Here is a 24,742-nt window from a genome sequence, read left to right on the forward strand (position 1 = left end):
GCTACCTTCTTTTCAGATACAGAAGAGGTCTGCCAAAATGTAAAACAATACGACTCTTCTCATCAAATTTTTTGTTATATTTTGGAAAATACTTATTAAAATGTTATTTACGTTAAGATTTGGGTTTATATTATTTTTAAATAAATATAGTATCTTAGTATCTTATATGTATCTTATATCTTAGTATCTTATATCTTAGTATCTAATATGGTAAATATCAACACATATAACCCACATAAGCAAAAGCTCTTTGGAGTCCCAAATAATTTTTAAGAGTATAAAAGGAGTCTTGAGGTCAGAAAGTTTGATGACCACTGGCCTAGAGAATCAGGCCATCTTCAGATTGACTAGCATGAGTGCCCTACAGAGGCAGGTCACACCAGGTCTCTGCACTCCTTCTACCCTGCACTCCTAGAAACTCTGGCCCTGTTAAGGTGTGGCTTTGACATGATGTTTATGTCAAGTGAACTACTCTATTGGACCCGGGTTGTACCAATCAGATCCCCCTCCAGGAATCTGAATTGAGAACATTAGCTATTGCGAACTGGCCAGAGTAGGAGTCAAGGTGAGCCAGAGCATGTGCCAGAGAAGTTACAGGGGAGCAGAGGATGCCAGTCCAGACACAGACCAGAACAGGAGCAGAGAGAAGTGGAGCCCAGAGACCTCAAAGGCCCTCCGAGACACACTGGGAACTGCCTAGGCTCACACTCCTTGAATCAGCCCCCAGAGAAGGTGCTGTATTTCTTTCTTTCTCCTTGGATACCTGTTAAACGGCCTACATAGTCTCACAGTAAGTCCTCTTTGCTTAATACAGGTGGAGTAGGTTTTTACGTCTTAGAATCATGAGATCTCAAGTTAAGTCCCAAAATAACTATACAAACGTTGAACAATCCAAATGTCACGTCCATCAACGGAGGAACAGATAGATAAAATCAGGTATATTCATACAAGGGAATATTATTCTGCCACAAAAAAGAACAAAGCACTGATACACACTACAGCTTAGACAAACTCTGAAACATATGCTAAGTAAAAGAAGCCAATCATAGTGACTGATGATTCCTTTCATATGAAAGTCCAGAACAGCCAAATCCATAGCGACAGAAAGTAGATTAGTGGGCGCTTAGGGATGGTGGAGTGGGGTGGAGGAATAGTAGGTGATGGCTAAAGTGTATGCAGTTTCTTTTGTTGTTCACTGTCGTAAAATACACATAACATAAAATTCACCATTTTAGCCATTTTTAAGTGTACATTTCTGTAGCATTATGTACATTTACATTGTTGTGCAACTATCACACCGTCCATCTTCAGAGCATTTTCATCTTCCCCACAAGAACCTCTACACCCAGTAAACACTAACTCTCCATCCCCTCCCCCAGCCTCTGGAACCACCATTCTACTTTCTGTCTCTATGGACTTGACTGCTCTAAGGACCTCATATAAGTGGAATCATATGAGTCACCAGTCCTTTTGTGACTGGTTTATTTCACTTAGCGAAATCTTCAAGGTTTATCCATGTGTTAGCATGTATCAAAATTCCCTTCCTTTTTAAGGCTGAATAATTGTATTGGGGTTTCTTTTTGAGGTGATGAAAATGTTCTAAAATTGACTGTAGTGGTATCTGCACATATCTCTAATATATTAAAAACCACTGAATTGTACAATGTAAATGGATGAATTTTAAGGTACATAAATTATACTTCAATAAAGCTTTTTTTAAAAAATTACCTAGTCAAAATCAAACAAGCAAAAAAACTATACAATGCAACCACAAGATTTAAAAACAACTGTGCTGGGGCTTCCCTGGTGGCGCAGTAGTTAAGAATCCGCCTGCCAATGCAGGAGACACGGGTTCGAGTCCTGGTCTGGGAAGATCCCACATGCCACGGAGCAACTAAGCCCGTGCACCGCAACTACTGAGCCTGCGCTCTAGAGCCTGCGAGCCACAACTACTGAAGCCCGTGTGCCACAACTACTGAAGCCCACGCGCCACAACTACTGAAGCCCACATGCCTAGAGCCTGTGCTCTGCAACAAGAGAAGCCACCACAATGAGAAGACTGCGCCCCGCAACAAAGAGTAGCCCCCACTCACTGCAACTAGAGAAAGCCCGCGTGCAGCAGCAAAGACCCAATGCAGACAAAAGTTAAATGAATAAATAAATTTATTAAAAAATAAATAAAAACAACTGTGCTGCAGTCCAAGTTGACATATTCCATAGTTCACGAATTCTAATACCCACATGTTCATACCTTAAAAACTCTGAAGTCAATATCCATCCCACAATCACTAGCATTTTATGGTTTCATGAGTAGTACTTTTCCTTTAATCTTAGAGGTAAATAACAGTATCTTATAAGCAAAGACATCTTTTTGCTGAAATACAGTATTAGAGAGTTACTGCATCCAGTCGTAGGTTTCTGTCCTAAATCTCTCTCCAGAAAGCTTTTTGTCCCTTTAATTTGTTCCTTGACGCTTAGGATAAGGCAAGAAAATTAAGGACACTGATATTCCCAAAGTGATTTCCAATCTGGGGTCCTTCAAAAGACCAGGTAACGTTTGCAGGACTTTCAAGAAACCTAACAGAAACACATATACAAACAAGGGACAGAGGACACCCTCCTAAGCACAACCCCCAAAAGCATAAACAACAAGATTGTTATCTTTGACAGAGAAAAAATTTTTCTGTAAAACAAAGACACCCTAAAATGGCAAACCACAAACCAGAAAAAGCACAACAGCAAAATTCTGATATACATATGTATCTTACAAATCAATAAGAAAAAATGATCGCAACAGAAATATAAGACATGACAGAAATATGAGATTAACAAAGGAAATAAAATTAATGAAGTCAACTTCAATAATGACAGAAAAGTAAAACAAAGAAACTGGCAAAATATTAAAAAATAATGCTTAGTGTCTGGTGAGGGTTTAGAGAAAAAGGTACTGTTGCACACATTACTGGTGTGTATGTAAAATGGGTACAAATTGCTTTCTAAAGAAGAATGGCAATTTATACAGCATCAGCCTTGAAAATATGCATATCCTCTACCACGGCAAATCCACTTCTAGGAATTCATTTGGTTATCCAATACAGATATATCCAAAAATGAATGCCTGAGGATGTTTCTCAAGCAACTGTCCTAAATATCCAATACACAAGCTTAGAAAATTGTTTTTTAAGAAATTTAGCTAATGAAAAATTTTACTTCGAACATGCCACAAAAAAAAGTTCTTATAAATGAGAACATTTTGTTTTATATAAGTATGATTTGTATATACCACTACTTCTCTATTTTTCATGTGTCTATCACATCTTCACAAGACTTCAAGGCCAAAGGCAGAAATATCATGTACGTATTCAGTTAACATCTACTGAACAGTATATACTGTGTGTCAACAGCTCTAAATGCTGGCATAGAATGAGACCACGATTGGCATCTTATCTTGAGGTGACGTAGACAATAAGTGACCACAAAATACTATGATAAAGTGCTATAAATAAAACAGGATGGGAGAAGGGAAAGGGAGACACGTCTGGCAGGTAGAAAGCCAATCTCAGCTAGGATGACCGTATGCCCCAATTTCCTGAAACAGACCCAATTTACAACTACTATCCCAGTGCAGTTATTAACTATGCTCCATTTCCTTCTCAAAACGGTCCCAGTTTGGGTAATAAATTATATTCTAAGATGACTTTTGAGCCAAAGCCTTGAAAAGACAAGAGCATTCCATGGAGAGAAACTAGAGAAGCCCTAAGGCAAAGCAAGGATGCTGAGGGGGAGTGAGGGAGAGGGTGACTGAGGCCAGGCCTGAGACTGGGTGGGGGAGACTGCATGGGGTTCTGCTGGTGTGTGACCTTATGTTACAAATATTTTCTTTCAGCATTCATAACTTGTTTTGTCTTTCTGAAGACCTTCTCTACCCCAAAATTTTCAAATATTCTTCTACTTTCCCCTTTTACACTTCTTAAAGTTTTTTAATACATTTAGCTCCTTAATCATCTAAATTTTTTTTCTAAAGAATGGTAAGGTAGGGGTCTAGATGTATTTTCTTTACTACTTGATAGTTAATTATCCAAACAAAACTCTTACTAAACATGTCTGCCTTTCCACACCGATCTGAAATGCGAATCATTCTTATTACAACCCAGCAATTTCAGGATATACCCTAGAGAAACTCGCATGTACATACAAAAGGATATTTATTGCAGCAGTGCAATAGGCAAATTTGAAGACAGCTTAAATTCCATATTCATATGATAAAATACTATACAGCAGTTACAATGAATAAACTACAGCTATGTTTCAATACATATAAACCTCAAAAAAAGTAAAGCTTGGTGAAAACAACTTGTAGAATGATACGTATGTTCGAAATACAGAAAACAATACTATATATTATTGACACACGGCTTAAGTTTTCTTTTTTCTTTTTCATCATCTTAAGGGATTTGGGAAGAGCAAAATTCAGTGCACCAACTTGATCCAAATTCCTACCCAGCTAGGCTTAGAAAATAAAATTTTCTAGAGAACTGCCATTCAATCTAACCTTAAAAGAAAACTTAAGAGAAAACAACTTTTTAAATGTTACCATCCTTACTACTACTCACTGCACTGTTCCTGCTGTCCCAGCAGCAGCCAGGGAAGGGGTGAGAAGAGGGCCAACGCCTCCCGGACTGCTTCCTGCCTGCTCCCCCACAAGGCCCAACTAACTGCGCTTTCACAGACCGGGAATCTGAAGCACAGAGAAATTCAATCATTTCTCTATGTCACAAAGTTGTCAGCGGCAAAAATGGGAGAAGCTAGTGTTCTCTGTGATGCTGTGCAGCTTTCTCAGCAGGTAGTGAGCTACTCTGAGGGGCTGAGATGTGCGGTGAGACCACCCATCAAAACCACCAAGGGGCTTCCCTGGTGGGGCAGTGGTTAAGAATCTGCCTGCCAAGGCAGGGGACACAGGTTCGAGCCCTGGTCCAGGAAGATCCCACATGTCGCGGAGCAACTAAGCCCGTGTGCCACAACTACTGAGCCTGCACTCTAGAGCCCAAGAGCCACAACTACTGAAGCCCGCACGCCTAGACCGGTGCTCCACAACGAGAAGCCACCACTCATCGCAACTAGAGAAAGCCTGCGCAAAGCAACAGAGACCCAACACAGCCAAAAATAAATAAATAAAATAAATTTTAAAAATAAATAAATGAATAAAAATAAACCATTCCTTCCTACTAATTAAAACAAAACAAACAAAAAAACCACCTGAGCAGCACTCCCTTCCTACACACCTGCACCTGCTAGTGGAAGGGGAAAAGTCAACGTGTGTGTGCGAGGCGGGCGGGGGGGGGGGGGGGGGGAGGCTTTGTTTGTTTTTGTTTCTGGAAATAGATATTATACGTAAGGTTTAAGAGTTTCTCAAAGTACCACAGAATACAGAGGGAAAAATCTCCTTCTCACCCTGTCCCCAGCTTCTACTCAGTTCTCCTCCCAAAAGGCAACCAAAGTTACTAGTTTCTGGAGTATCCTTTAGAAACAGCCTACACACACACACACACACACACACACACACACACTTTGCCCCCTACATAAATGGGAGCAGAGTAGATAATATACTGTTCTATATCTTGCTTTTATTACTTAACATCTTAATAGATCTTGACAATCGTTTTCATGACTCCATAAAGAGCTTCTTCATTCTTTCTATTGCTGTAATGTATTTCACTGTATGAATGTTCACAAATATTTTATACATTGTCCAAGTAATTCTGATCTGCACCCCTAAGAAATGCTTAGGTGATCTGTCTCTGAGCTCTCCTCCCAATTCAGACATCCTAAGTAAATAAAGCTATAAATGGAATGGAGAGGCAAAAGGAAAGATCTTAGCTCAAGGTCATCCAAATTTTTTTCCATCAGTGGCCTACATGATGAGAGATCTATAGAGTACAGTGTTGTTTTATTTTCATTTTCAGCAATGATAGTCCTGATTTCAACACATACATTCAATGTCATTCAAATATAAGTCAAATGATTTGTCCGTGTTTCCCTTTTATCATAACCAATCCTTCATGACGTCCCAGTTTTCTCATGTGATTTTAGTGAAGTTTAATTTGAATCATCTTAAAAATAAATTAAAGTTAGTTACTATCAGCCCACCACAGGTGGTAACAAAACATCAGCAAAACTAGAGATTAGGGCTTCCCTGGTGGCGCAGTGGTTGAGAGTCCGCCTGCTGATGCAGAGGACGCGGGTTCATGCCCCGGTCCGGGAAGATCCCACATGCCGCGGAGCGGCTGCGCCCGTGAGCCCGTGAGCCATGGCCGCTGAGTCTGCGCGTCCAGAGCCTGTGCTCTGCAACGGGAGAGGCCACAGCAGTGAGAGGCCCGCGTACCGCAAAAAAAAAAAACAAAAAAAACTTACCCACAAGACACAACACAACAGTTCAGACCCTTGTTTAACCAGCTCTCTTTCTTTCCTCAAACATCTTACATGGAAGCCAAATGTATAAAATACACAAAGAAGAAATACTCTGATTCAGGGAGAACGCGGAACCTAAATCTGTCTTTTCAGCCCCCTCCCCATTCCCGTCCTGCCTCGGACCCTCACTCCAGTCCTGGCTCACCAAGACACCTCCACAGAACACTTGACAGTTTGAAAACAACTGAAGTAAAAGAATCGGTTTAAAGTGGAGGCTGAAGGGGAAGGGAAAACCTTAAATGGCAGTTTCCAATTTTAAGTTCAGTTCATAGCTCCAAAACTCATTAACTCACAGTTACATGCTTGACTCATGGACTATAAAAATTCTGTGAAATGTTTAAGAAACCTGGTCAAGATTTTATGTGCAACAACCTCATATCATAAACATATATAATTGTATTCTAGGATGAAAATAATATACTAAAACCAGATGTCATTGTTATAAGTGACGAGCACACATTTTATCAGAATTTTGGAGATAAACTCAGAACTAGCCTCCAACGTTTTGCAAACAGGTAATAAAATACAGTAAAATGAAGTCAGTCTATTTAAATTTCTCTTTGAATCTTCCCATATTAACATAATAAAGACACACATACTCACACACAAATTTACTCAACAGGAAACTTATCTTGCAAAACAATATTTCAAATGCAATCCTAAAAAAAAAAACACCAATAAAACAAAAAAAACAAATCCTTTCTCCCCAGGAACTCCTGGCTTTTGGCCTACAATCTCTGCATAATCAAAATGTACTTGGATAGGTTTTCAAGGTGGCCTAAGCTGTCTTGGAAAAAGAGCTAAAAATATACTTCGCTGTGGAAGGACTACAGACGCCTCTTTAGATGACCAAGAATGACTCCACCAAGGGTCACAACAGAGGTGAAATCCACATTTCACCAAAGCAGGAAAAGGACACAATTCAATTTTCTTTTAAATGACCAAATAATACTTTTCGATACAAAAGTATGGCATACGAGAATGGCCTCTATGACACTGCAGGTGCCAAACACTGGATACTAAACTGAGGCAAATCGGGTCTCATTAATTCTCACAAAGCAGTTCAGCTCTAGTCCAACTCCAAAAGCCCAGGAAACAGGGAGAGGCTAAGGACCACCCCCTGGAATATCCCAACCACCTAAGAGTCTCTGGGTTGGTGAAGGTTTGGAGCCATGTGAGCCTATCTCGGGGTCCAGCCTCCAGGAGAGGATACAGAGGCTAGAACCATCCAAGTGAACTCTGTAATTTGTATGAGATCAGAGTGGTGCTAAACTGGAACAGAATTTCTCCTGTAAAATAATCTAAAGCATTCTTCCCTTTGCGGGGCGGGGAGGAGTTACTCTGGGCGAATGTCATTAACAAGGTGTTTTATTTGTGGCCTCTTTTGACATAATGACATCTCACTTAGAAGACAGATAAAGGGAAGCTAAAGAAAAAAACATTTTAGACTACCCTACCCCCGATAAAGTATGACAATGAAAGGAACACATTAATATGGGCATAATCATTTCATTAATCTAAGAATACAGACATTCAATAAATAATTCTTGAGTGAAAACAACACTACGCTATCCCTACCTAAGGTGAGAAAGGAGAAGTTTCCAAAGACAGCAGCAGCAGGCAGACGGCAGCAGGCAGATGACTGAGAACCCTGTGGCACAGCGGCACTGTACTAACCTAATTCTCTAAATTGAGCAATATTCACTCCAGCTATAAGAATGAATATATTTCAAAGTGAAAATGGACAACTATTGGGACCCCCCCTGGCGGTCCAGTGGTTGGGACTTTGCCTTCCAGTGCGGGGGGTTGCGGGTCTGATCCCTGGTCGGGGAGCTGGGATCCCACATGCCTCGCAGCCAAAAAACCAAAGCATGAAACAGAGGCAATATTGAAACAAATTCAATACAGACTTAAAAAAAAAAAAAAAAAGGACAACTATTTACCAACCCTCTCCTCCATCAACACAAAGAACAGGGTATTGAGATCAGAAAAATTTTAACTTTGGGCTTCCCTGGTGGCGCAGTGGCTGAGAGTCCACCTGCTGATGCCGGGGACATCGGTTCGTGCCCCGGTCTGGGAAGATCTCACATGCCGCGGAGTGGCTGGGCCCATGAGCCATGGCCACTGAGCCTGCGTGTCCGGAGCCTGCGCTCCGCAACGCGGAGAGGTCACAACAGTGAGAGGCACGCATACCACAAAAAAAAAAAAAAAAAAAAGAAAAATTTTAACTTTGGATGCTTGGGATTAATAGACATGACAATACCTAAGGAGAATAACAAAAAGTCACCATTTATTGAGCCTTTGCTACATCCCCAGCAGTGTACTAAGAGCATGGTGTGCACGAGCTCACCTAGAACACTAGTTCCACTATTACCCCTAAGTAAGGCACTGGAGAGGCTAAGTAACTTCTACAAGGTAATTTTTTTAGCTCAGAGCTATCTTAAAGATCATGTTTTGCTGCCTCCCCTTTGACCTGCTAAGAGAGACTGCTAAAGATTAGGAAGCAAAAAAAACAAGGCTAATGAACATACTCTACTTCTAAGGTATATACCAAAATAAAGTAGAAAAAAAGCAACTGACTTAAAAGGTACTGAATTCTATACAATAATAATAATAATAAACAAAACCATCAGAGACCTCTGAGGGCAGGGACCATCTCTTCTTTGCACACACGGCCTCCCCAGCACCTAAGAGTTCTTAGCTCTCAACACACCAATTCCAACAGCAAGTCCTAGCCTTCCTTCCATGCCCCGCCCCCAAGCCTCCCATGCTTCTCCATCTTGACTACCCCCATCCTCATCTCTTGCTGCAAGAAACTCCTAATTGGACTTCCCACTTCAATACTTTCTCCACTCAAAAAGCCAAATGTTTTTTAAACCATAAATCAGAACACATCACTCTTCTGCTCAAGACTCCTCCGGAGCTGCCACGCACTTCAAACAGAAGCTGAACTCCTCACTGTGGCCCAGGGGCTCCCACCCGCCCCCACAACTGCTCAGGAGGCCACAAGGAGCTTCCTTCCAGCTCCCTCACCCAGGGCCAGGTCCTTCCTTGACTCAGGCCTTTGTCCTTTACTCTCTGCCTGGAATGCTCTTCCTGGCTCACCCTTGGGGCCAAGGACTCCTCAAAATTAGGTCTCAGTTCAAATGCCATCTTCTCATAAGGGCCTTTCCCAGCCACCCTCCAGTTACCCTTTTTGTTCTTCTATAGATCAATCATAATCTGAAATGCACTCATTTGTTTTACTTAAACTGGCTTCCCCCACTAGAATATAAACTCCCTGTTTGATTCCCTACTATATTTGTTGGACAAAAGAAACAAGAAATGTGCAGAACTTATTTGAAGTTTGAAAATCTACTGAAGAACATAAAAGTCTGTTTGAAAAAAAGGATAGGAAGTACACAAAGGTGTCAATTTTTGTAAAATTAACCTATGAATTCAATATTGCCAATCACTATTCAGTATTCCCCATAAAAATCTCAGCAAGATTTCTTTTTGAACCTCACAGAATGATTCTAAAGTTCATCCAGAAGAATACATAGACCAGAATTGCCAAAGTCTGAAAAAAAAAAAAAAGAGTAATGAACAGATGACTAACCCTACTAGTATCAAAATTATACAACAACAGTAATTTAAAGAATATGATAACATATATCAAGAAAACATAACAGATTAGAAACAGTTCCAAACATATTTAGTAAACTGATAGAAGGTGCAAATCTGGTAACTGGGGCAAAGGCTGGATTATTCACCAAATGGTGCTGACACAACTGGTTATTTCAGGGGAAAAAACATACACACCTCTATCCCCCCAAAATATATGTCTACCTCATGTCCTATACTAGAAATGAATTCCAGATGGACCTCAAAAATTAGAAGTTTAAAAAAAGGAAAAGAAAGGAAGGCAAAGCAAAAAAAATAATAATAAAATAAAAAATTAAAATCTAAAGACTTCTTTGTTTTAAAAATACAATCAAGGGACTTCCCTGGGGGCACAGTGGTTAAGAATCCGCCTGCCAATGCAAGGGACACGGCTTCGAGCCCTGGTCCAGGAAGATCCCACATGTGGCAGAGCAACTAAGCCCATGCACCACAACTACTGAGCCTGCACTCTTGAGCCTGTGAGCCACAACTACTGAACCCGCGTGCCACAACTACTGAAGCCCATGCGCCTAGAGCCCATGCTCCGCAACAAGAGAAGCCACCGCAATGAAAAGCCAGCACACCACAACGAAGAGTAGCCCCCAATCTCAGAAGCTAGAGAAAGCCTGCACACAGCAACAAAGACCCAACGCAGCCAAAAAAAAAAAAAAAAAAAAAAAAAAAATAGTCAAGGTATACAATCAAGTCTCTCACTCATGTGCCTCTCAGTTCTCCATCCTACAGCAAGCAACAAGGAATACCAGTTTCTTAGGTTTTGTTTCAGAAATATTCCGATATAAAAGTGAATATGTACACATTATGTTTCCTCTTTAAAACAAGTAGTAGCATACTATACTTAATATTCCTCACTTTGCTTTTTCAGTTTAATAGATGGATGAATATTTTAAATTTTAGACTAAGGAAGGTCTAAGCAGAGCATGAAACTCAGAAGCCATATATAGACCAATAATGAAAACAGCTAACATTTAGAATTTTTACTTACCGTGTGCCAGCCACTATGCTAAATGTTATTTACATTATCTCTATTTCCATTCTACAAATAAGGAAATTAAGGCTTAGAGAGGTTAAGTAATCTGCCCAAGGTCACATAGCCAGCACAGTCCCAGTTGGATATATCTGACTACATAATACTACAAAAGAACAGCTGGGGGGTAGGGGGATGTGCACATACGTAAAAAGTGAATACCCTAATATGTAAACAGCTCTTCAAATCAATCTGAAAAACACCAATCCCATCAAAAAATAACCGAAGAACAAAAGTAGATAATTTCTAAAAGAAATACAACTCCCTTCATTAAAAAATGTTCAGCGTCAGTAGTGACTGATAAAGGCCAGTCAGAATCACTTTTTTTTTAAATTAATTTATTTTTTGGCCGTATTGGGTCTTCGTTGCTGTGCGTGGGCTTTCTCTAGTTGCGGCGATCGGGGGCTACTCTTCGTTGCAGTACGCGGTCTTCTCATTGCGGTGACTTCTCTTGTTGCGGAGCATGGGCTCTAGGCGCTCGGGCTTCAGTAGTTGGGGCTCATGGGCTCCAGAGCACAGGCTCAGTAGTTGTGGCGCAGGGGCTTAGCTGCTCCCCGGCATGTGGGATCTTCCTGGTCCAGGGATCAAACCCGTGTCCCCTGCACTGGCAGGCAGATTCTTAACCACTGTGCCACCAGGGATGTCCCTTTTTCCACTTCTTAAATGGGCAAAATGCTTTTATGTTCAGTATCTAGTACTGGCCAGGGTCTGGGGCATACCCATACACTGTGACAATATCCATCCAGATCTACACTATTCGTATATCTGCAACACTACTTCAGAAATCTATGCTACAGAGCTGGTTGCATAAATATACAAAATAAATACACATACACACACACACACACACACACACAAATAATTCACTACAGCTTTGTTTTTCTGACAAAACAGTACTGGCTGGAAACTAATTAAACAAATTATAGTGTTTTCTTTTTATAAGTGGAATACTATGTAACTGTTAATGATAGAAGTAGCTCTAAAAATACCAACATGGAACAACAGTATACACAAGAACAGCATATCATGGTCCCATAATACAGAAAATTACATACACACAGAAAAAAAAAAACAAACCTGAACGAATACACAACACTTAGCAAGTTACATCTAGGAAGTGGTGCTTCAATTTCTTTATATACTTCCATATTGTACTTCCGTAAATAATGTATTACTTATAATAAATAAAAGTAAAGATTTCAAACTAACATACCCCCTTCACTCATTAAAATGGTTTTGTGTAAATAGGGAGTAACTTCCTCCACCCTCCCCTCCTGCTCAGCTGATGCCCTCCCCCTTTGCTCCTCCCATTCTCTCACACTCACACACAAACACACACACACACACTCAGTTAATGGACTACACACTCCCTACTTCTGGTATATTTACACTGTGTATATTTTAGGCTGTAACTCCTAGAAAGCACAAGTTTTGATTTCATTCCAAATACTTAAAAGTTATTATTCAAAACTGAATTAAAAGAACTTAATCAAAAGTAATACAAAGTTAAATGTCTTTGAACAGGAGTTCAAAGGCATGATGATTACTACTTAAAACATTTCAAAATTATACAAATCCCTGTGCTGTTGCCAAGGGAAATGAACTGCCGAAAACAGATTACTCTGATGCTAAACTGTGTATGACAACAAAAATGTCAAGAAAAGAGCCTATCAGTTAAATAAAGTATGGGGGAGGGGGGAGGCAATCTGTAACCATAAAGGTTATGGCCCTCCTAACAACTTAGTCAAATTTTCCTAAAAAAATGTAACCTCAATTTATTCTGGTTTAATTTCAGTTTATGTGTAACGAAGAAAAAAAAACAGAAAAACACTCCAAACTTTATTCCTCAAGTAGAAACTGCCAGCGGGGGGCGGGGATCAAAATAATTTGGTAATCTTAACTTTTCTCTTCCTTTGTTCTTGATTAATCTACTCAAAAATTTAATTTTTGATATAAAACTAATCAAGTACTATTCTTTCAAAGGGATCCCTCCAAAGGGATTTTATAATAATCCTATAAACCAACTATTCCTAATTCACATTTTTTCCCTAGCACTGAACTCCAAAGTTCCCTGCATATATAAATTAACACATTTTTGTTCTAATATTACCTGAAATACAAATAATCTGAGATGAACTGATTCTGTGCTTACTTTCTCTTTCTCCCAAAAATCCCAGTAAACTGAGAGAAATACTTTTTTAAAGAAATGCTTTAATAATTCACTGATAACAAGGCTTCCCTGGTGGCACAGTGGTTGAGAGTCCGCCTGCCGATGCAGGGGACACGGGTTCGTGCCCCAGTCCGGGAAGATCCCACATGCTGCAGAGCGGCTGGGCCCGTGATCCATGGCCGCTGAGCCTGCGCGTCTGGAGCCTGTGCTCCTCAACGGGAGAGGCCACAACAGTGAGAGGCCCTTGTACTGCAAAAAACAAAACAAATCAAAAACAAACAAACAAAAATAATAATTCACTGATAACAGACATTTTATCTCACTGACACTGGTGAATTTCTACCTGTTTTTTTATTTCCAAAAACTACTCACCATCAAGTTCCCACAAGTGTATCCGTCGGCTTCCACAGCTGCACCAAGCAGCTGGGCTGCTTTTTATGCATTCAACAAATTTCTACTACACCATTCCTGGGGACAGAGTGTTATTCTGGGAGTGGGGGCAGGGGAAGGATCAAAAAATAACTGAGACACAGACATGCCCACAATGGGCTTATGGTCTAGTGGGGACTAAACGGGCATGCACATAAATAACTATGACGTTATAGCAGAGGCGTAAGTGAGGCATTAAGAATTTCCAGACCATAAAACACTTTTCTTCAGAGAAGAGGGAGGAGGAGGGAGACTGACTTCCTGGATGAAGTGATATGTGCTCAAAACCCCTCAAAAAATAGGCAGTATGTAGGTGCGGTAGAGTTTGGAAAAGTAAGGTAGGGAAATAGCATTCCAGAAAAGAGCACAGAATGGGGAAAAAACAACCCTTCTTAATGCAACACAAAAGAGGCATATTATTTAATAGCCCAAGTGGAATAAAAAAACATGCTATGGGACTTCCCTGGTGGCACAGTGGTAAAGAATCATCCTGTCAATGCAGGGGACATGGTTTCGAGCCCTGGTCCAGGAAGATCCCACGTTCCGCAGAGCAGCTAAGCCCGTGCGCCACAACTACTGAGCATGCGCCCTAGAGCCCGCGAGCCACAACTACTGAGCCCGTGTGCCACAACTACTGAGCCCACAAGCCTAGAGCCCGTGCTCTGCAACAAGAGAAGCCACCGCAATGAGAAGCCCGCGCACCGCAATGAAGAGTAGCCCCCGCGCGCGGTAACTAAAGAAAGCCCATGCGCAGCAACGAAGACCCAACGCAGCCAAATATAAATAAAAAAATAAATAAAATTTATTAAAAAAACACACATGCCATGCTTCGGTATTCATGTGAGGACATTAGTTTAAAAAGAATACTACGCCTTTTCCTTTAAAACAAATTTTATGGCATGAGTACCTATTGAAAACTAACATTCTATATGAGCTTTTCAACACGGCATTAAAAAGATAGTTCATGTTTACGCTATTTATCTAAGCTTTCATATAACAATCGAAGTTTCTCACACTTAAAAAAAAAAAGTCCAGAAGTTTGAGAGTAAGTGAAGCAAGCAATAACTAATATATAAAATAATTTAACCTATCTATTTGTATCTCAGAGGTACCTAACCATTGGCATAATAAAATTTCCATCACTGTAACACTTAAATTCCATGAAACATCAGTAGGTCCAGATAACCTTAAAGACATTTCTGTTTAAGAAGACAGAAGGTACTGTCATTTCATTTTTAATCATCATAGCAGATTAAAAATGAAACATAATTCCCGGTGATCATGTTACTAATGTAGATCAATACCAAGTTTTTTCAAGCTACATTTTCACTGCAGAAATGTAAAGTTAGGGGGAGTACCTAAATTCAATATCTAAGCTGAGTGACTGAGCACTCATTTCCCACCCACCCCAATTTTTGTTTTAAGTAGTAGTCAATCATCACATTGACTCATCCCATGGATGATATGGTGTCCCAGAAGGAGCTACCCTGGAAGGCAGAAGACTGGATTCTGCTACTGGCCAACAGTAACAATTTAGGCCAGACCCCTTCAATTCAGTGACCCTCAGTTTATTCACCAGTAAAACAAGTAAGACTAGATAATCTACATGACTCTACAATCTGTAACTCTATAAATTATGAGCATTTTATTTTAACCAATTTAGATTTGTCTTTGAGATTATTAAATAAAAGTAACAGCAGCACACATGGAAGAATCAAACTGAAGAGCTCCCCAGGAACATTCTTATGTCTTTGTATAGTCTCATTTTCACATGCAAAGAGGAGCGCCCCCCCCCCAAAAAAAATATGTATCTGAAAACAATCCAAGTAATATCCAAGTAATATTTTTACCACACAAGCTTACAAGCTTCTGGGGTAGAAAAAAAATGGTAGAACAGTAAAAATGTTCATGGAAAACCACCACCACAATAATACCAAAATAAAAAACAGATGCTCTACATACAGTTATCGCTACATGACAGAAGCTTTCATAGCTTTTCAATACTCCTAAGGAGTCCTGATAGAAAACCAACATTTTCTTTTTTTTTTTAGGGGTATCTAACACAAGATTTGATACTCTTTATTAAATTGCTATTTATTAAGATAGAATTCTCAAACTTTTTTGAGCAGCAATACTGGCATGGCTTCAAACCAGGTGCACTGAGAAACTCAAAGAAATGTGAGACCTTTGCTCTTCAGAGATCCTCACAATTTAGTTGGGGGAAAATAGGCCATAAATACCAGGGAAATTAAACAGCCATAAAATAAAAATACTAAATCAATAAGACAATTAAAGGGACAGGGCAGCATGACAGGAGACGCCAAGTCACCCCGAGCTGGACTGATCAGGAGAAGAAGCTGGGCTTAAAGTCAGAGGAGGCTGTAATGGGCAGCTCTAGACCTGACTGTCAAGGAGTATGAGGCTGTGGGGATGCATGGCTCCTAGGAGGAAACATAGTAATAATATTCTATCTAAATGTACTTTTGCAACATTAAACCTGAAAAGGACAAAGTATCAATCTACAGACTGAGTTCTTTGTGCATGTAACTGATCTGGTCAACTTTATACTTTTATAGAATTTAGTAACATGCTGTAAACATAAGGCATGCCACACTGGTTGAACAAGTGAATGAACTACACACCAACAGATAAGTCCAGACATAATAAACCCTGACAACCTTTGTACCATACTCCAGTAAAATCCAGTCTCTGAAGTAAATGAACACAAGGAAGTAACTAAGTATTTGAGATCTCTACCATTCTCAGGCATCAGTTAAGAATTTGAAATTGCAATTAAGACAGGTCACAAAAAAAAAAAAAAAGAGACAGGTCACAAAATACAGTTAAAACTGAACAACAAAACAAACACAAAACACCTGAGAAACAAACAGCCTGACATTTACCTACATCAATCCCTGGCATATTGAAAGGCCTCTGCTTTTCTCCTGCAGATAACAATGGCAAGACAATCTCCCACTTCACAAAATTTACAAAAAAAAAAGCTTAAAAATAGCTTGATTAATACAAATATGCTTGGCCTTGGGACAAATTTTACTCAAATTCAAAGAAAGTTAATTTTGAGCATTCTGTGTTTTAAAAAATTATGTGGGCAGGGCAAATTCTTAAGTTTTACTACATGATTAAATCCAACAAGACACCCAGTTAAAAATATTTATTCCTGGGCTTCCCTGGTGGCATGGTGGTTAAAAATCTGCCTGCCAACGCAGGCGACACGGGTTCGAGCCCTGATCCAGGAAGATCCCACATGCCGCGGAGCAACTAAGCCCGTGCGCCACAACTACTGAGCCTGCGCTCTAGAGCCCGCAAGCCACAGCTACTGAGCCTGTGAGCCACAACTACTGAAGCCCGTGCGCCTAGAGCCCGTGCTCCACAACAAGAGAAGCCACCACCATGAGAAGCCCGCTCACCGCAACGAAGAGTAGCCCCCGCGGCCTTCCCTGGCGGCGCAGTGGTTGAGCGTCCGCCTGCCGATGCAGGGGACACGGGTTCGTGCCCCGGTCAAGGAAGATCCCACATGCCGCGGAACGGCTGGGCCCGTGAGCCATGGCCGCTGAGCCTGCGCGTACCGCAACGAAAAAAAAAGAAAAAATAGTAGCCCTGGCTCGCCGCAGCTAAAGAAAGCCCGGCGCGCAGCAACAAAGACCCAATCAATGCAGCCAAAAATAAATAAATAAATAAATTTATTTTTTAAAAAATTTATTCCTCATAGATCATGGAGAAAATCACACCTATATAAATATGTCACAGCAGGTTAGCAGATGTATTTGGTAAGCTGTAATGTGAACACATTTCCCTAATTAGAATACAATGTTTATTCGTTAATAAACATTTGCAGTGTCAATATCCTAGGCAGTGCCTTCAAGATAAAGTCAGAGAAGGGCCCATTCTGCTCCTCAATAGGAGATAAAACAGGTACGTACCTAAATACAAGGTAGAAAGTGTAAATGCCATGAGAGGAGATGTGTAGTTAAAGCATTTCAGGAGAGAAGAGGGAGCTGTTACTCTGGCACAGAAATATAACCTTTACGATCTCTGTAAAGCAATTTCATAACAGCTCTTTTAGGCTCACAACAGCAACTTAGGAGAGATGTTTTCCTGCTATCATAGATGAGGAAACAAGCAGAAAAAGACTGATCATGTTCCAAAATGACACAGTTAAAGGAGGAATCAGGACTCTTTGTATTGTATTTTCTCTGGGGTAGGAGTCCAACATATGGCAAGCCTTTTGTAAAAGGAAAGAGTATTTTGGTACTGCAAGCAATCACACCCTTATGTATGTGTGTGCATATTATTTATATACATGTGTGTGTTAACCTTGATTTCCATTAACAGGTGTGCTTAAAGCAAGGCAAAGCAACTGTGTACTATAAATATTAAAATAAATAAATAAACCTCCACTGGATTTTAACAGAATGAGAAAATAAAGACAATGTTCCTTTCTGCAACAACTTGCTTATTTCTTCTGTAATCTTCACCCATGTCTAAATAATATTCTAAAATTGGTCTGCTCCTGAGGTCGGGCAAGTTAGTTCTGCCAATAAATATCTTTACGAAAGGATACATCAAAACATTTTCAAAAACTATTAAAAATTAAATAATGCCATCAACTCTTCAGTTATCCAAGAGAAAGTCACATGTGACCTATCAGCAGCAGTTATTGATCACGACATGCTGAACGAATGAATGAATATTTGTAGGCATTTTAAAATCCCAGGCCTGTTGCTCTTTACGCAACGTTCCGCCTCGAGTCACCGCCTCACCAAGGTGCACGCAAGGAATGTAAATTTCAGTACAATTAGGATATACTTAGGGAAGCAAATCTGATGCAGGTGAAAACACTAATCCCGCAGATTAGAATCACCCACACCTCTGCTCTCCAAGGGAAACTCTGGAGAAGCGGCACTGTAGCATGCAACATCGGTAAAAGAAAACTGACACTCTGAGCAAACACTTTTCACAAATATCACCTATTCCCACCCACACCTTTAATACACGACTATACCTAATCCGGCTAATTCGAAGAATTCAGTCTCCTCGCCACTAAGACTGACTTCTCAGTTACAGTTTCTCGAATCGCTCCTCCCCCCAAAAGAGAATTCACATTAAACAGCAACGATAAAAGGCAGAAGGTACCGGGTTCCGATCTCCACCGTCTCCCCCGCCCTCCCTTCGCCATTACACCCCAAGTGGTTCGGTCGCAAAGGTGAACTAGTTTGCTCTTCAGGCACTTGTCCACCGCTGTCACCCGCCCTGACCCCTTGCACACTCCCGGGCAGCCACCAACTCCGCCCCGGAGGGAGAGCAGGCCGCCACCTGCACCGGCCCCACCCGCGGCCCCGGCCCGCGCCCGCCTCGGGCCCCGCAGCCCGCTCCCCGCAGGACACCCTGGGCGCCCCGGCCCGGCCGCAACCCATTCTTCCTCCAAACTCCATAAGCCTCCCCCGCTCGCCCGGCCCCGCTCCCCGCCGCGCCCGGCTCGCCCCGGCCGCCGAGGGCAAGAGGCCGGCGGCTGGGCGGGTCCCGAGCCGCCGGGCCCGCGACGCCCCTCGCCGGCCGGAAAGCCTCCCCCGCGGCTGGTGCCCCGGAGCCCTCGGCGGCCCCGGGCTAGCGGGGGCCCGGAGGCCGGACTGCGGGCGCCGGGCCTACTCACCGGGAGCGGACGAAGCGCGGCGGCCGACGCGGCCCCGGGCCTGAGGGGCAGGACGCGGCCTCGCGCGCGGCCCTGCGCGGGCCCTGGTCGGCGCGGCGAGCCGGGCGCTCACTCCAGCCGCCGCCGCCGCCGCCGCTGCTGCTTCGCCACCTCGGCCGCCATTTTGATTCAACCCCTCTCCTCCGCCCCCCCACCCCCCGGCCCGGCGACCGCGGCTGAGGCTGCTCCGGCTCCTCCTCCTTCCGGAGGCTGGGAGGCCGACTCCCTCCGCTGGCCGAGCTTCCCGGGCCCCTGGCGTACCCCCTTGGCCCGGCGGCGGACCCAGGGTGCTGCCGTCGCGCCCGGGACTCCCCGCGGGCGTGAGAAAGGGAAGGACGCGAGGCCGCGGGCGTGAGAAAGGGAAGGACGCGAGGCCGCGGCCCGGGCCTGAGAGCCCGGGCTGAGGGCGGGAGGGAAGCGGGGGCCCGGGGGGTGCGCGCGGCCACCCGCGCAGCTGCTTCCCGGGCTCAGGCTGCGTTCGCAGCGGGCCTGCCAGAAAGGCCGCGCGAGGCCGACCCGCCCGTGATGCCGGCCCTCCCTCCGGCCCCTCCGAGGAGCCCGGGCCCCCGCGCCCGCCAAGTGCGCTCTCGGCCTCACGCTCCCAGGGAACTGACCGGACGGGCCTCGCCACCGCATACTTTTCCTTTAGAGAAGGCGCCACTCCACATCCCGGAATTAGGGAGGAGAAACAAAGTCGGTGTTCACCCGGATAATTACGAGAAAGTCCGGGTTTTAAGAAATGAGTGAGAAAATGGTGACGTAAAAACAGGAGGAACTCGCACTGAAGATGCTGGAGGTTCTTTTCAGACGCTTCCCCTTAAGTACTGTGTGGACGGCAAGGGGGTTGGCTCAGCCCTGAAACGGAGCGTGCACGAGAGCTCGTAAAGGCCGCTTAAAGTAGCGGCAGCCCGTGAAGAGGGGCTGGGAGGCGTCCGTGTCAGAGCACACAGCCCGACGCTTAAAGCCTCCGGCCGTTGGAGCAGGGCAACCGGACGGATTTCCACGCGGAACGCGGTTTCCGCGAGCGCCGGTCTCCCGCCGGAGCCGGCCCGGCGGCCGCCTCCCCTCCTGCGCAGGCGCAGTGCCTCATCAGGGCATGGAGGTGGTGGGTCTGCTGCTGTGTGTGGCGGCGGCGGTCCTGACGTGGGGCTTCCTCTGGGTTTGGGACTCCTGGGAGCGAATGAAGTGTCCGGAGCAAGCTGGCCTGCCGGGAGGCGGAAGCCGGACTCTGTTGGTGACCGCGCACCCCGACGATGAAGCCATGTTCTTTGCTCCCACCGTTCTAGGCTTGGTCCGCATGCGGCACCAGGTGTCCCTGCTCTGCTTCTCCGCAGGTAGGAAGCTGTAGGCGGGGCGCGGGGAGCCGGGGCTGGGAAGGCATTTAGGCGCCAACCTGTCTCACTTGACTTCTTCCCGGAGGGGTCTCTGTCGGAGGGAACCAGGTGAATACACTGGAGGTCCTTTATCCGGGCGCTTCACCGAGAATCTGTGGCCCCAGCCTGAGGGCTGTAGGGCCGGCTTCCCAGGTGCGTTGGGAGGCGTGGGCAGCGTGCGAGCTCCGCTCTCCGCTAGCAGGATCCGGGAGCTCACATTTGCTTCCATTCAGTACCTACATCCGCGTTGGGAACTGCGACTGTGATCAGTATCCTGTGGAACCTTTTCGTTTCTAGGAGGGCCAAGAATAACGACCAAACAGAATGTGGGCTGTGTCATTCCTGATCAACCCTTCAGTCCACTTTGTGCTAGAAAGATGCATGTATCAAATTGAAGAGAGAGTTCATTAGACTAGAAAATAATCTTATAGGTCATTTTAGAGTTCAACTCCACCCAGCTTTCACTGGGGCCTTTCAAAGAATTAAGTCCTTCTTTACCATACAGAAAAGAAGGAATGAGAAAACAAATTGACCATGATACTGGGTTATGGTGGTAATTGCACAGCTGTATAAATGGAATAATTGAAGTGTACATATATAATGGGTGAATTTTATGGTATGTAAAAATCATACCTCAATAAAGCTGTTTTTAACAAATGCCCAGTGACCTCTTTTCCCATTTGGTTGTTTCGTACCCGATCTTTTTCTATACAGATTTTTCTCAGTAAGCACATTTTATAAGACTATATTTTTCACCGAATATTACCTTTTCATTAATTTCTCAAATATTTATTAAAGATTTTTGTGCACTGCTTACTATTAAAATGGCCAAAATCCGGAACACTGACAACATCAAATGCTGGTGAGGATGTGGCACCAAGGTACTCTCATTCATTGTTGGTGGGAACGCAAAGCGGTTCAGCCACTTTGTAAGGCAGTTAGTTTGGTAGTCTCTTACAAACCTAAACATACTCTTACCAAACCATCCAGCAGTAGCCCTCCTTGGTATTTACCCAGAGGAACTGAAAACATGTTCACACAAAAACCTGCACACAGATGTTTACAGAAGCTTTATTCATAATTGACAAAACTTGGAAGCAACCAAGATGTCCTTCAGTAGGTGAGTGGATAAATAAACTGTGGTCCATCCAGACAATGGAATATTAGAGGCAAAAAGAAATGAGCTATCAAGCCATGAAAAGGAAGAATTTTAAATGCGTATTACTAAGTGATAGAAGCCAATCTGAAAAGGCTTTGTACTGTGTGATTCCAACTATGTGACAATCTGGAAAAGGCAAAACTATGGAGACAGTAAAAAGATCAGTGGGGATCAGGGGTTGGGATGAGAGGAAGGATGTATAGACAGAGCAGAGAGGATTCTTAGGGCAGTGAAAATACTCTGTATGGTATAATATAATGGTGGGTGCATGTCATTATACAGTTGTCCAAACCCATAGAATGTACAAGACCAGGAGTGAACCCTAATGTAAACCATGGACTTGGGGTGATTATTATGTGTCCGTGTAGGTTCATCGATTGTAACAAGTGTACCATCTGGTGGGAGATGCTGATAATGGGGGAGGCTGTACATGTGTGAGGGCAGGGAGTATATGGAAACTCTCTGTACCTTACCCTCAATTTTGCTGTGAACCTAAAACTGCTCTTTTAAAAAAAGTCTTCATAAAAAAAGTTTTTAATTAAGAAAAAGTCTATCTGCCAGGACTTATTCTCTGCCCTAGGAATAAAACTGAAAACAAGCTAGGTGAGGACCATGTCCTTCTGAAACTTATATTTTAAATATTTACCTATGTTTATAAGAACTAGATATATAGGCTTTTAAATGGTTTCATACAGATAAACCTTAATTTAGTTAGTCATCCCTTATTATACATATATTTAGGGTTTTTTCCCCCCCCAGGTTATCTCTATTACAAATAATCTCTTTATGTATAATATTTCTTGATTTGACTAACATTTTTTTCCTTCAAAATCTTTTGTTACCAGTAAGATTAAACCATTTTTCATAAATATTGAGAATTTCAATCTAAGCACTTTTCTTCTCAGTTTGTGCTATTAAGGATATTAACTGCAAATATATGCAAGTAATGGCCTCATTTTTTGTTTGCTTTTAATTTTATTTATGTTTCATATTACAACTATGGGAATCAAATTATAAGCAAAATTTGTTACAAGATGCCTGGATTTTATTTACAAAGTATTATAGGTACACAGGATTCTTTAATAAATTTCTCCTTATTTTTTAGTAGGTTGGGGCCAGAAATCAAAATTTTTTTAAGTAAAAAATATAACACTACGCCCTTGACACATACTAAAACTCAGTATCTTCATTGTTGTCTTTCATTATTTCCTCTGAATCCAACTTCCTGTTTAAATTGTTTTCTCTTGTAATTTTTTAAATTACTTTTAAAATACCCAACTCATTTAAAAAATGTACGGACTAAACATTACCCACCTTCCTGATTTATTCTAACCTGAAAAACAGGAAGTTAATTACATGATATAACACAATGAAAGCTGTAATTGACAGAGAAAAGACTGTGGACTCAAAATGGGGAAAAGCATCAATTGGATTAAGGAAACTTCTCCAAAGAGCTTTTCTTTTGAGCTAGTCTTTAAAAATAGGACTTAAGTATACAGGAAATGGGGCAAGCCATTCAGGGCAATAGTAAAAGCATAAGTAAGTCTTGGACTCATTTGAATAACTCATTCTAACTACATCTCCAGTTGTAAGGGGTAGGGAGAAGCAGGAAAAAATGTATTTTGTTATTAGTTGCTCATTTAATCCTCTCAGCAATCCTATGATAGGCATTACACGTATATATAATTTGTTTTTCTCATTTTTTAACTGTGGAAACTGAACCACGAAGTTAGGTAACTTGACCAAAGTGAAGAGCTAGAACACAGAGGAGCCAGGACCCAGTGGCTCTTTCCTGTTCTAAACCATTGCACCCACACACATTGCCTTGCTGCTGTATCAGTTAAGGAAGTAACCATTTTGATTCCCAGTGTATGTTCCACGAAATACCAGTTCCTCAAGCTGCTATTAAAAAAAAAAAATGTTAATACCTTGACCTGACAAGTTTAGGGAAATCAACCGGATGTGATATTCCCCCTTTAGAGGTGCACGGTCCTTATTTGACTATCAATATCTTGGAGAAGTCTTGCTATAAAAAATTCCTATTTAATTTTGTTTAGTCCAGCATTTCTCCGATTTATGTAACCATTGAAGTACCTATTAATATACACATGAGAGGAAGCCACAGTAGGTAGTAGGGTGTTGTAGAATGCATGTGCTGGAGAATTAACACAGCCAGTTCTGTGTTTCAGCAAGCTCATACTGGTGGCATATGGAGAACCGTTTGGAGGGAAAGACTGGAGTCGGGAAAACCAGTTCAGGCCATCCTTTCCCCTCCTGACTGCACTGCCACCTCTCATATGTCAGAGCTCCGTGTATTTCTGCTCTGTATACTGTCCCTTCAGTCAGCTTGACATCCCTGTGCCAATATCATGCTGTAGCTTTTACAGCAATTAACTTCTGTAGCTTTTACAACACTGTATCTGGTAGGGCCAGCCCTCTGATCTGTTGTTCCTCCGGGTGTGTTTGCCATTTTTGACCTTCTTCCAAACATTTTATTTTTTTTTTATAAATTTTTATTTATTTATTTTTGGCTGCATTGGGTCTTCATTTTGCTGTGTGCGGGCTTTCTCTAATTGCGGTACGTGGGCTTCTCGTTCTGGTGGCTTCTCTTGTTGCGGAGCACGGGCTCTAGGCACTCGGGCTTCAGTATTTGTGGCACGCAGCCTCAGTAGTTGTGGTGCATGGGCTTAGTTTCTCTGCAGTATGTGCGATCTTCCCCGACCAGGGATCAAACCTGTGTCCCCTA

The 24,742-nt window shown here is 42.5% G+C and overlaps 2 protein-coding genes across 19 annotated transcripts in view; one reads left to right on the forward strand and one right to left on the reverse strand.

The window, feature by feature from the left end:
• Positions 1 to 20,218, reverse strand: part of NCOR1 (nuclear receptor corepressor 1) — a 143,200-nt gene extending 122,982 nt beyond the window's left edge. For 13 of the 14 annotated variants that reach the window (XM_067715487.1, XM_067715486.1, XM_067715491.1 and 10 more), the window contains exon 1: positions 20,079 to 20,218. The gene's annotated coding sequence lies outside the window, so the exon portion shown is untranslated. Of the gene's footprint in view, positions 1 to 19,425; positions 19,575 to 20,078 lie in introns of those variants that run through there. The other variant, XM_067715477.1, reaches the window with a different exon arrangement.
• Positions 20,219 to 20,560: 342 nt separating this feature from the next.
• Positions 20,561 to 24,742, forward strand: part of PIGL (phosphatidylinositol glycan anchor biosynthesis class L) — a 64,706-nt gene continuing 60,524 nt past the window's right edge. For all 5 annotated transcript variants that reach the window (XM_067715500.1, XM_067715502.1, XM_067715497.1 and 2 more), the window contains exon 1: positions 20,561 to 20,798. In XM_067715500.1, coding sequence (XP_067571601.1) covers positions 20,561 to 20,798 — 238 coding nt within the window. The remainder of the gene's footprint in view (positions 20,799 to 24,742) is intronic.

The sequence above is a fragment of the Pseudorca crassidens genome, chromosome 19 (assembly GCF_039906515.1).
Source record: "Pseudorca crassidens isolate mPseCra1 chromosome 19, mPseCra1.hap1, whole genome shotgun sequence".
Classification (NCBI taxonomy): Eukaryota; Metazoa; Chordata; class Mammalia; order Artiodactyla; family Delphinidae; genus Pseudorca; species Pseudorca crassidens.